Source organism: Hipposideros armiger, unplaced genomic scaffold (assembly GCF_001890085.2).
Source record: "Hipposideros armiger isolate ML-2016 unplaced genomic scaffold, ASM189008v1 scaffold_188, whole genome shotgun sequence".
Taxonomy (NCBI): domain Eukaryota; kingdom Metazoa; phylum Chordata; class Mammalia; order Chiroptera; family Hipposideridae; genus Hipposideros; species Hipposideros armiger.
In genome coordinates, this window is record NW_017731538.1 from 1,220,052 (window position 1) to 1,233,295 (window position 13,244).

At 41.1% G+C, this 13,244-nt stretch overlaps 1 protein-coding gene across 10 annotated transcripts in view; it reads left to right on the plus strand.

Annotated features, from left to right (window-relative positions):
• TEAD1 (TEA domain transcription factor 1) overlaps positions 1-13,238 on the plus strand; it is a 255,672-nt gene extending 242,434 nt beyond the window's left edge. For all 10 annotated transcript variants that reach the window (XM_019652871.1, XM_019652872.1, XM_019652873.1 and 7 more), the window contains 3 exons: positions 1,882-2,022; positions 6,545-6,697; positions 11,786-13,238. In XM_019652871.1, the coding sequence (XP_019508416.1) occupies positions 1,882-2,022; positions 6,545-6,697; positions 11,786-11,899 (408 nt within the window). In that variant the 3' untranslated portion in view covers positions 11,900-13,238. The remainder of the gene's footprint in view (positions 1-1,881; positions 2,023-6,544; positions 6,698-11,785) is intronic.
• The last annotated feature ends 6 nt before the right edge of the window (positions 13,239-13,244 follow it).

The window sequence follows — 13,244 nt, forward strand, 5'->3', positions numbered from 1 at the left end:
CGCCTCCCCAGCCCCTCTTGCCACCCTCTCTCCCTTGCTCTGTCTTTCCAGCTCTTTTATTACTGTTTCTGGCCATGGACCCTTTGACACACACCCCCCCCCCCCCCCCGCCCATGCCCTGCTTGCCTACACCAGCACGTCTTCCTTGGATCTGAGCTGCATCATTCTCGTAAGCCTCCTTGACCCCAAGGGCCCCCTCCCACCGTTGTCTGTTCTCATGCCTCCTCTGCGCCTCTCTCAGGAGTGCTTATCTCTGTCGTGATGTCCTCCCTACTAAATCGTAAGCCCCCTGACAGCAGGGGCTAGCTCAGCTCCACACCCAGTGCCTGGCGTGCAGTGGGGGGGTTAGGAGATATTCGAGGGAAGGGAACCATCCATCAGTCAGCAATGTAAATGCTGCAGCCTCCCAGCCTCCCTCTCCAATGGACCTTATGCCATGCTGGGACATTTCTCTCTGAAGCCCAGTTCTGATCACATCACTTCTTGTGACAAAGCTTTCGAGAGGTCCCCATTTCCTCCAGGATACAGCCAAACCCCGTATTGAGCCCTCCTTGACGTGGGCCCTAGCTGCATTTCCACACTCATTCCTCCCAGTCTCCTTAGTCGCCAGCGGTTCTCAACCTTTCACAGGGGTCGCCTAAGACCATCGGAAAACACATATTTTCGATGGTCTTAGGAACCGAGGCACCGCTCCTCTATCCGTTTCCAGGCCCACATGCAGATACGCCCGCATATGAGTACCCAGCGACCCCTGTGAAAGGGTCGTTCGACCCCCAAAGGGGTCGCGACCCACAGGTTGCGAACCACTGGTCTTTGCGCTGTAGCAAGAATGAAGCCCTCTGGTCCTCTTCTGCCCACACTATCCCCTCAGCCCTTCTCCGCATGTGTAAATCTTAACCATCCCTTTAATAACACACCTGGTTGAAACTAATGCCTCCTATTGTCTCAGCTCTGAGTGCCTTTGACATGGTACTTATTTTTCTATCTAAATGATAGATATTTTATGTGCATATCTCCTTTATTAGGTGGTAGTCCAATCTTATGTCTGGTATGACCCCTTACATAGTAGGTACTCATAAAAATGTGTTAAATGAGTGATGATTTGTGTTAATTATTTAGCATCTTTATAAGCTAGTCTTTAGTAGGAACAGTCTCCCCTCCAGATGCTATCATTTGTAGTGAAGTTTCTGGATTTATATATATATATAAAACAAATGGCCAGTCAGCCAGAGTCTCCTGTGCTTTTAAATATATCTAAAGATTAGTGAATATGAATTCAATTCATATACAGTTGACCCTTGAACAACACAGGTTTGAATTGTGTGAGTCACTTATAGACAGATTTTTTTCAATATTGTAAATGTATTTTCCTTGTAACTTTAATAAACATTTTCTTTTCTCTAGCTTTATTGTAAGACTATGGTATCTAATACATGTAACTTACAAAGTATGTGTTAATCGACTGTTTATGTTATCAGTAAGGCTTCTGGTCAACAGTAGGTATTAGTAGTTACGTTTTTGGGGAGTCAGAAGTTATGCATGGATTTTTTACTGTGCCGGTGGTTGGAGCCCCTGACTTCCTGTGTTGTTCAAGGGTCAACTGTACTGCTTTCCACACATTGCCAAAGACCTCTTGGATCTTTTATTTCAAAGGTACAGCACTATTCTGATGCAGAATGCAAGAAAATGAAACAATTGATTCGTGTAGCATGTCATTTCCAGGGAAGACTGCCCAAGAACATTGCAGTCTCTTCAAAAAAATGACCTATGGGCCATGGGATTTGTTTCTCAGTGAGCATCACCTCGCCATCTCCCCTGCCGGTCGTTTCTTGTTGCCATGACTTGAGAGCATAACCCTCACCACCATTTCCTTTCCAACAGGCTGATTTAAACTGCAATATTCAAGATGATGCCGGGGCTTTTTACGGTGTAACCAGTCAGTATGAGAGTTCCGAAAATATGACAGTCACCTGTTCCACCAAAGTTTGCTCCTTTGGGAAGCAAGTAGTAGAAAAAGTAGAGGTAAGTTGGCCTCTATACACCAGACCCCTCCTTCAAGGCCAGATTACTGCCGTCCTTCAAAGTTCTTCAAAGCTTCCTTGGGGCAAACAGTTTCACTTTGTTTTGGTGTCTCCTCCTTTCCATCCCCCTTTCTCCCACGTCTTTCCCCTGTTACTTCCACAAAAGGCAAAATGACGTGAAAGCAGCTGAGAGAACGCAAGGAAGAAGTCCCATGGCAGCCCTCCCTGACTGTGTGAAGTCGGCCCTGCCCCGCCTGCCAGGCCGCAGGGTTCAGTCCTGCCCGAGTTCTCATGGGGTGTCCTGGTGTGGAAGCTGACGCCCATCCTATGCTGCCTCCCCACCCACCCCCAGCCCCAAGGGCACCCCCAGGCCCTGTAGAGAACAGCCAGGGCGGTATTCAGCTGATAGGCACTGGCCTTCTAAAACCCAGATACCTTGAGATTGGTATTGCTTTGTCATTTCCACCCTCTTCATTATAATTATTTTAAAGTCTATTCCAGTATATACTGGGATTAAATCCCTATTTATGGCTTTGTAATTTCACGCCTCCCTCCCTTTCAAAAAACACATGTTCATTTTCTCAGAGTCAGTTGCTTTGTGTGAATGATGTTTGCAGTTGACATTTCATTGAAAGTGGCATTTTCCAGTGCCTTCTACCCATCACCCAATCAGTCCATGTTCAGAGAGAAGCTTTATTCAAAGCTGTCCTGGACCTCGCAGGTCCAGGAGCCCAACCTGACTGACAAAGACTGCACTGAGGCGTGGAAGGGAGAGGGTGCACTGGGGAGGGAGAGGCGGGAGGGCATACTTTTTAAGACCTTGGGCTGAACACTGAGGATTTTGGGTGCTGCAGGCCCTCAGTTTCCTGAGAATAGGACAGGCATCCTGAGAATGGTGTTAAAGAGGGTTACGCTGGCAGAAGAGGATATAGGTGATTTGACTAGATGATCAGTTTCAGCTTAGGGGTCATAAGCAAGCTTTACTAAAATGGTGGCAGTGGGAATCCAGTGAGACATTTTGAATGGGGCTTAGAAACTGGATATTTAAGATTGAAGAGGAGGAAAACTCAAAGGTCACATGTTGTGCTTGGAAGGACAGTGCTGCCACCAGCAGAGATAAGGAAATAAGGTATTCAAGAGGAAGTAGGGGATGGTTATAGATGCCAGAATTTGGGATACAGGTTAAGACTGAAAATATTAATTGGGAATCTTAACCATTAAGAATAATTAAAGCTATGGGAATAGAGAACTAGCTGCAGAGAAGGACTAGACTAGCAAGGGCATAGAAATAAGGGTTCAATTTGGGGAGCTGCATTCAGCCCTGGGGTGAATGGAAGGGAGACACAAAGGAGCAGAGGACAAAAACGGATGAGGGTGCTGGGAAACTGGCTGAGTGTAAGGTCCGAGAAGCCCAAGGAAGGGCAGGTGAGAAAGTGTCTGTGTAATGAATGAGACAGGGCTGGGAGACCTAGAATCAGATGCCCTTCATCCCTTCTGAGGAGGAGGAAACAGTGTTACCTGGAACATGCTTGGGAATGTGGAAAGTTAGTGCTAAGCACTGCTTCTCAACAGCCAGGTTGTCAGTTGTCAGGGCTCATCTGTAGGTGGACTTCCTGCCTGGACAGGTATAGGTGACAAAATAGGAACCCAACAAATTACTCAGTTTTCCAGATTTCAAATGATCCTTCACTGTGTCCTCAGATAACACACCCAAAGCTCTCCGTTAGTTCAAGGAGCAGTGAAAGGTTGCTTTTGACTGATGAAACCCCTGGAATTTTCGTGGAGAAGAGGGTGTGAATGTGACAGGTGGAGTTTTATAATTAAGCCTTTAATCCACTTAGAATGTATTTCTGCATTTGGCATGAAAGGGAAGTCCACTTATATTTTCTTTCAAATAGACTGGTATTTATATCAACCATTTATTAATGATTCATCCTTTTCTCACAGAATGGATCTGTCCCCTTGAAGTTTCCACATAGACTGGGAGCTGTTCCTGGTGTCTCTCTTATTCTCTCTACCCTCTGTTTATCTCTACACACCCCAATGCCATGTGGATTTAATTACAATGGCTTTATAGTATGTTCTGATACCTGCTGAGAAAGTCAGTCTCATTAATCTTTTTCATATATTTTCTAAGCTAGTAACCAGCATTTTCAAATAATGAGATTATTTTTAAATCTCATTATTTACGTTTTTAAAATGTAAAGACAAAAACCTTATTCGAGAACTAATTGTAATTGGATTGGATTTAGATATTATTTTGGGATAAATCAATATATTATTGATATAAAGTCTTTCCACTCAAGAACCTATTTTTTTCATTTCCATCTCATTTTATCTATTTTAATAAGATTATAGTTTTCATATATAGGTTTATCCCTTTCTGGTTAAGTATATTTCTAAATATTATATAACTTGTTAGTATAATTTCCCATTTCTAGATTTTAATCAGCAGAATAAAGAAAAGCTCTTGGTTTTTGTATACCTGTGTTCTTTCTAGCCATCTTGTCATAGTCCCTTATTTATCTCTAGTGGTTTTCCCCCTAAGTTCTTGGGCTTTTTATGTATATAATCTTATCATCAGCTTTATTTTATCTCCTTTTCCAATGTTTATGCCAGTTTTTAAAAATTATTATTTCCTCACCTTTCCATTTGCTAAAACCTCCAACACAGTTGTAAAAGGAAATGTATTAGCAATAGTATCTTTGTATCCTTCCTGATGGTAGTGGAAAGGGTCTTGGGGTTTTGCCATTTAGGATTATATTTATTACTGGTTTATAAATGATCTTTATATTTAAGTGCTTTCTTTCTATACTTATTTTACTTAGGGTTTTTATCATTAACAGCTGTAATATGTTATCAAATGCCTTTTCAGCAACTCTTACTATATGTTTTTTCTCCAGTTTTTCTCCCATTTTTTGACATCACAAGTTAATACATGTCCTACATGTGTACCGCCACAGCATTCCTGAAGAAAGCCCTACTTTGGTTACATTGATGCATGCTGTTTGCTATTTTACATACAGTTTTTGCATCTCATAAGTGATATTAGCCTGTACTTTTTTACAGTCCATTTATCAAATTTCAGTATTGAATGTACATCAGTTTCATAAAAAGAATTGGGGGGCCGGCCGAGTGGTTCAGTTGGTTAAGAGCTCGCTCAAGAGTTTGAGCTCTGAGCAACAGCGGTTCGAGTCCAGCCCCAGCTGAGCAGCCGCTGAGCTGCCAACAGGTAGCAGGATGGCTCAGCTAAAAAAAAAAACAACAACAAAAAGAATTGGGACACCTATCTTTTCTGTGGTCTGGCATAGTTTGAATAATATTGAAAGTAACTGTTCTTTAGAGGTTTCTTAAAACAGCTGTGAAACCATTTGATCTGTGTACCTTTTTCAGCGGTAGGTCTCTAAAACAACTTTCTAGTTACTGATCAATTGAAATTTTCTGCTGCTTTTTGGTTCAGTAGCAGCAGTTTGTATTTTGCTGGGAAAGCATCCTATCCTCTAGGTTTTCTTTGCCTTTTTTTTTTCTGTAGAGTTGTGTAAAGCTTCTGATCTCTACTGTAATTGTGGTTTTGTCTCTTCTTTTTTCTCCTTCTTAAGCTTGTGAAGGGTTTATTTTGTCTTTTAAAAAAACCCATTTTTATATTTATTCTGTATACATTTTTTATTTCTATTACATTGATTTGTGTTTTTATCTTTATTAATTTCCTATTCCTGGTTTCTTTTGATTTCTTCATAATTTTGGTTTATTTTGTGGGGTTTAAAAATTTTTTTAAGATGTATATTTAGCTCTGTAACTTTTCATCTTTAATAATGAAGACATGAAGCTGCTTCATTAAGTTTCCTCCAAATGTAGCTTCATGGAGTCCCATAAGTTTTTATGTATTTTCCTTTCCATTACTCTTTAGGTAGTTTATAATTTCCTTTTTAATTCCTTTTTGATCCAAGGTTATCCAGGAGTGTGTTTCTTATTTCTGAGTGCTTTAGTGGGATCTTCAAACTGCATATATACCAGTGTTTTCTTACTTTCTTTTTTAATTAAAGGCATAAATAACTGTCAGGAGCTCATGGTGAGTATGAAGTAGTTTTTCCTAAAGCAGAGAAGTTAGCTGCATTGGTTGTTGGCCTGTGAGACCTTATCACAGAAAAAAAGGATTTTCTTTGGGCTCTTTGAAGAATTCTAACTAACCAGGCGTGCTCTCACAGATCTCCAGGTAGAGAATCACCAAATAGGTGGTTATGTATTTTTCTGACCGTTGCTGGATAGGATCTATACAACTCTTCTCTAAAGCGTTCATCGTTCCAATTTTTTATTTTTTATTTCCAGGAAAATTGTGGTTTCTGAGTATGACATTAAATATGGAGATAGGATTTTTTTTTAAATTAAGTAAACTGCAGAGGTAGTACACTAGATAGCAGACATTTCATATTGGAAAAATAAAATGCTCTAATGGGCACTCATATCTTTTTCATGTATTTTGAAGTTAAAAGTATAAAAATGCTCAAATCCTTTTTCCCTCACAGACGGAGTATGCAAGGTTTGAGAATGGCCGATTTGTATACCGAATAAACCGCTCCCCGATGTGTGAATACATGATCAACTTCATCCACAAGCTCAAACACTTACCAGAGAAATATATGATGAATAGTGTTTTGGAAAACTTCACAATTTTATTGGTAACTGTTTTGTCTCTTCCCTGTTTTGACAGACTCAGCCATGAGGCTGGTGGGGAAAGACAGGAAGGTAGGCGTGGGAGGCATGGGGGGTCTGGGCCAAGGGAGCTGACCAGGCTGCTGAGTTGGGCCTTAGGCGGTCGACTAGCAGTTGAATTCAAACACCCAAAGGGCAGGTTTGAGCTTGGTTCGGCTCAAGTGTGTGGAAGATATGGGGTCTCATCTGACTGGGGTTTCTAAGCTTGGCAGAACTGGAATTCAGGGGGGTAATAAAAAGTGATAGTCCTAGATTCTCAATTCTGAGAAAGACCTGGAGGAAGACCTTGATACACAAAAATCCTGATACCAAGACTGCAACCTGTATTCATTGAATCAGGGTGTCTGAGGTTAGGACCTAGACATGTAGTTTTTAAAGCTCCCTGGGTAATTCCAGTGTCAGTCAACTTTGTGTCTTAGCATCGTGTTATACAAACCGTTAAGTGAGGAAAAGCTGAGTCAGCGGGTTTGTACTTCAAACATACCTGGACTCATTTCATGAAGGATTTGCAGTCTTATAAGAAGTAACGCACATTAAGATAGCAAGATATAAACGCTCAGTCCCAGAAGAAACATAAATTAGAATAGAATGTCATGACCAGGAAGGGTTGGAAATATTCTCCAGAGGCTGAAAAGCGCGGTCAAAACTTAATGGGCAGCCAAAGGGAAAGGAAAAAACAATGGCGCTCAGCCTTCTGGCTCCCGTGGGTAATTCTGTGGGCATGGCGCGGGAGGGCGGGGCTAAGTATTTAACTTTAATTAAAACAAATTTCTCATGGAGGCTTCAGTTGGGGACTTGGAAAGGTTATTAAGAATAGTGTCATCCTCAAAATATACCTATAAAATATACAGTAATGGGTTTCCTAAGGCTCATTTAAAAAAGAATAATATTCTTTGATTAAACTGAAGGAAAAATGTCAAAACAAAACTTGGTGGAAACAATTTTGCTAAAAGAGGCAGCAAAACAATATTGTGGTCACATAGCCCTCTGAAGGTCTGCGTTACAGACCAGGGTTCTCAATCAGGGGTGTGCTGGTGAAAAAAAAAAAAAGCTCTACCTCAACATCCCACCCCCCACCCCCCAAAAAAACCCCTGATTTATAACTTTTGCTCCTTTCTGTGGTATAAATGCCCCCTCCATGGGGAATTTCAAGCTACCACTGGTTGTCCAGCTCATGAAATTCCTTAATATTTAATAATAACTTTCAAGAGCCAGTAGGAGCCAGTTCCCTCACACCAATGTAAAAAAGTAAAGATTTAAAACTTTAAAAATTAAAAGCCTCTGCATATTAGGATTGCTCCAGGAAGCTTTTAAAACTTCTGAGGCCTGGGCCCCACCTCAGATTAATAAAATCAGAATCCTCAGGGAGTTGTCCTGCACACAGGGGTTGAGATCCTTGCTCTAGGCTAGGGGGTTGGTAAATGAGCCGATTTCATTTATTGCAGGGAGAAAACCTCAGTGGATCCTCAAGTGTGTCCAAGGCCCTCTGAAATGTAGAAACTAGCAAGTTGAGGGAGGGTTTGGAAGACATGTTCTTTAGTAACTATTATTCATTAGCGTCCTCTTCTCTAATGGTCTTTGGTGAAAAATGAGCAGTTCAAGGTTTGGGGTGCTGGCAGGTCCTGGTCATACAGGTACTCTGTCGTGTTTAAGAACAGATCAGCTTATTGCTCAGATGAGCAGAAGGTGAGTGTGGCATCCTGGTGTAGACATTAAATAGCTTTGGGAATTTACCAAAACTCTGACTGGATGGCCAGCCTACCTCTCTTGGAAGAAGCCTTAGCTAGTTCTTAAAAACTAGTTCTGCATCTATTTCAGCATTTTAAGGACTGTGTCCTCAGTCCCTAAAACCTTACCTCACAGAGCATATCTAAGGAAACTAAGGCCTGAAAACAGTTTAAAGCACCTGTTACCCACAAACTCCATCTAACTATATCAGCAATGCTCCCTTTGGGAGTTGTGACTTTAAGCAGCCTAGACATCCAGTTACCACACCATGTTAAATGAATTTCAAAATGTGTCATTAAGCAGCTAAATAAGTTCCTTTGATATAAAGAATTAGTAGTGTTCAATAAATATTTGCTAGAAATAGTATACTTCAGCTTTAGAAAAGCTGGAATTAAGCCAGCACTCCTGGATTATGAGCATAACTTCATCTCACTGATAGCAGGAGAAGGAGTATTTTCAGCTCTTCCTCAGGGTGGCATGGAGGAACATGGCCAGGATGGCAGCTGCGGGACATCGCTTTAGGTGTTTTACTAGGTACATTAGATGCAAAGCCTGTGTCAACAAGACCAGACCCAGACCTTCCTGGCTGGTGGGCTAGACTTGTTGATCTCATCAGGATGATTCAGGAATTGAGGTGAACCTGTATGTGCGGGGCCTTAGTGACAGCATCCATGCAGGCTGCTAGAAACATCTTCTTTTCCCCCCTTAACTCCTTTAGAATCTCAATCATGAAGCCTAAACAGGATATAGTCTTTCATAGAAAGTAGACGAGCAGGTAGGATAGATCTTAGAGGTTCCAGGCACGTGCTCAACCTTTTGTAAATGTTAAATAATGAAATGCTCACTGCACAACTGTGAGGTCCTTTTTACTCCCATTTTATGGATAAGTAATGTCAGGCCTACCCAAGGTCACAAAACCAGCAATAGGTATACATTAAGACTTGAATTGGTAGAAAAGACACTTTGCAGAATATTTCATGATCGTGGAATCAGAAGACTTGGGTTTAAGCCCCAGCCCTACTTCATGACGTTGGATAAGTCATTTAAAATCTCTAGACTTATGTCCTCCTCTGTTTACAAACAAAATGCTCAAATCTGTACTCTCCACCTCACAGGTTATTGAGAATGTTTTAATTCATTCAGCTAAACTATGGAGAGATTGTAGCAGCTGCTGAAATACAATACGAATAAAACAGAAAGACTGTCTTCATAGTAAATCTTGGCCTGGTAGGGGGGAAAAGGCACGTAAATAAATGATTGCAATATGAGGTAATAATGGCTGTAGTGTTCTTGTAAAACAGGCACCGTGAAGTACAGGGTAGTTTAATTACCTGAGCAGGTACCTGTACTTGGAGTGATGTAGGGAATTCTCAGGGATGTTAAAAGACGATATTTAATTTGCCTTGATTGACAGACAATTTTTAAGTGGGGCCGCCATCCTGGAGTCTGGTGAGGAAGGCAGGCATTCCTCAAATAATCACAAAATGAATGTAAACTAAACTGTGGCCTATGGCTGCAAAGATGGGTACATGGTGCCAAGAGAGCATATATTAGAAGGATTTGACCTAGTTCGTGTAGTCAGGGAGGGCTTCCCTGAGGAAGAAGCATTGAGAGATTCCCGCCAGAAGAATAGGCAGGGAGGGCAGGGAAGCACACTGCAGACAGGAGGCAGGCGGCATGTAGGAGGGCGGAAAATGGGGTCCTGTGGCTGCTGTGGAGAACTGGGTGGGGGTGGGGGGGTGGAGGAGTGCAAGGAGCAGTGAGCTGGCTGGGGAGGAACGGCCAGACTGGACAGGGCCTCCTTGGCCTTGTGGGATGAGAACAGGTGTCCTCCTCATCCTAAAGTTTAAAAGAGGCCATCGGGCTTTTCAAGCAAGAGTGGGTTGTTGTCAGGTTTATATTTCTTACACAGTTTTTGTGGCTGCTGTGTGCCAATGGAACTAGTGCCGAGCAGGGGTGGCTCCCAGTGGAGGAGTCCAGGTGAGGTTCCTTGGCGGTGGAAAGGGGATGGATTCAAGAATGACTCAGGAGGGAAGAGCAGCAGGACATGTGTTTGGAGATGGGGATGAGGGAGAGAGAGGTTTCAAGGACAAAAGACCTGCAGGTTGGAATATTTGATCTGTGAGGAAAGTGGCAGGAAGTAAGACTAGAAAAGCGCGTGGGGACCAGTATTGAGGAAAGTCTTTATTGCCCAGGGGAAAAATAATGTAGATAATTCGTCACTGTATACGTATCATTTGTCTAGAGCAGCATGGCATGATGGTTAAGAGAAAGGTCTTCAGAAGCAGAAGAGCTGGCTTCTTAGTTGACAATTGTATAACCTTAAACAAATTAACCCCACAGCTTCCTTCTCTGTCAGAAGGGGAGTGATATAGCACCTGCACACAGGATTTTATATTATATGAGACACTGGGTGTAAAGCATTTAATACTGCATAGACACATACTAAGCAGTCAATATATGTTGGCTATTATGTGAATTTTCATTCAGTAAATATTTATGAGGTGACTGTCGTGTGCCAAACAGTAAGCTAATCACGAATTACTGGGAAACGCGGTCTCTGTTCTTCGGGAACTTGACAGTCCACTGGATGAGATGGGCATTAAAAAAAAAAAAAATCATACAAATCTATAGGTAGTTATAGTACAGACTGCTATGGTGGGAAAATTTACAAGTCCTGTGAGACCGTAAACTTGGATGCCTTAAGGGTCCTAAATGAGCAGAGCAGCCTGATATGTGGGGGCAGTGAGGCCGCCATGAACTGGACCAGGCTCTCAAATCCAAAACATCAGGAAGGATCCACTTGACATGATTCTACCACTGTTCCTTTACTCGGCACATACTGTGCTGAACCAGGCACTGCTGGTTAATAGTGGTGAGCAGGGCATTTGTGGAGCTTATGTCTGTCATTGGCTATTGCGAAACAAATTTAGTACAAGTTTAGAAATAAGATAGGAGACGATTCCGAGGATAAATGACTGTCCCATGGGACAGGGTTCTATAGAAAATCGTGTTTGTTGTATAGAAACCGGCCCCGCGGAAACCCCACCCTAATTCTTCTGGGGCCCAGATTATGGGTGAGACCGTGTCTGTAAGGTCTTTCTTACGTATGGTAACTCAGCTCAGACAGGATTTGTGTCAGGCCCATAATATGCTGGACTCGTGCTAGAGGCTGGAAAGGTCTCTGCTAATCCACTTGTTGGACTGTGGACTGTTCTTTTCCAAGTAAATCATTGTCGTCATGGCATAGATGGAATATGTTTTCATCCATGTGGTGTTTATATATATATATATATATATATGTATATATACTTTTTTTTTAACAGGTGGTAACAAACAGGGATACCCAAGAAACTCTCCTCTGCATGGCCTGTGTATTTGAAGTTTCAAATAGTGAACATGGAGCACAGCATCATATTTACAGGCTTGTAAAGGACTGAACATGGTTATTTATATATAGAGATACCTGTATATACACACACACACACATATGTGCACACACACACTCTCCATTATTGAATGACTGACTGTAAACCTCACCGCGCAGGGATGGTCCCCTGGCCCTGAGGTCGCCCTACTTTTCTAAGCCCTGTTTGAGTGAAATCATTTTTTCATGTATTCATCCTATCATTGTAGCTGTGAAGTTCTGGTACAGTTGTCAAAAGAGAAATCAAGTTGTTTCTATGTGTTCTTCAGATCTGCAGCCCACAATTTCTCGGAAAAGGTGAACCTTAAGAACCCCAGTCTCTGTCTGCAGAGACCTGTTTCTGATTGTGGTAAAATATATCCAGACAGAGCATTTGCCATGGGACATTTACAGCCTTTATACAAATGTATTTAGTTCTTTTGTTTTTCCAACGTAAAATCCTTGTTTTAAGATACAAGTAAAATTAATCTTTAAATGTAAATGTAAATTAGTACACAAAACTAAGAATCTTTAGACTTATCTTTGTAACTAATTAGGGTGGAAGTTATGAAAGAATGTAATTCACTAAATTATTTTTTAAATGAAACTTTTCTTTCTTTTTGAAAACCAAATGTTAAAATATAGCCTTAAGAAATGCTTGGTAGAAATACCCTAATGAGACAAATTTGTACTTTTTTTGCAAGGTTAAAACTAATCTCCTAATCCATTAAACTCTTGAACAGGTATTACAAAAGAAGAAAACTTCACCCCTTATCCTTAACATATATAGTATATTTAAAAATATAAAATTGTATTGTACTAATGTGATGATTGATTATTTAATGAAAAAGAAAAGATGGCTTTTTTTTGCAATAAGTAGATAAATACTGAAAATCTAAACTTACAATGTTTATAGTCTTGTGTGTGCAGTTATATTTTATATGGACAACCAAATTTTTTTATTAAGATGCATAAATATTTGAACCACTGAAATTTCATAACAAAAAAATTAAAATTGGCATGAATACTGCACTGTGAGCTGCAAAGTATAGAAAATCCTGTGGCTGGGAGAACATTTCATCAACCAAACAAGTAAAAGGCTCATCAGTTTTAGCATCTCTGCTCCCCAGAAATTCACAAGCATCCTCACCAGCCTCTGGATAAGTTGTTTATTTCTGGTGATCCAATATGCATATTAACCTGCTATGATTATATGTGTATCTGTGTGTTTGTGTACACAAATATACACATATGCATATATAGTTATTCAACACATATTTATTGAACCTATTTAGTGTCACTCAGTTTGCTAGGTGCTGATATGTATATGTGTGTGTGTCTGTGTGTGTGTGTGTGTGTATGTGTGTGTGTGTGTGTGT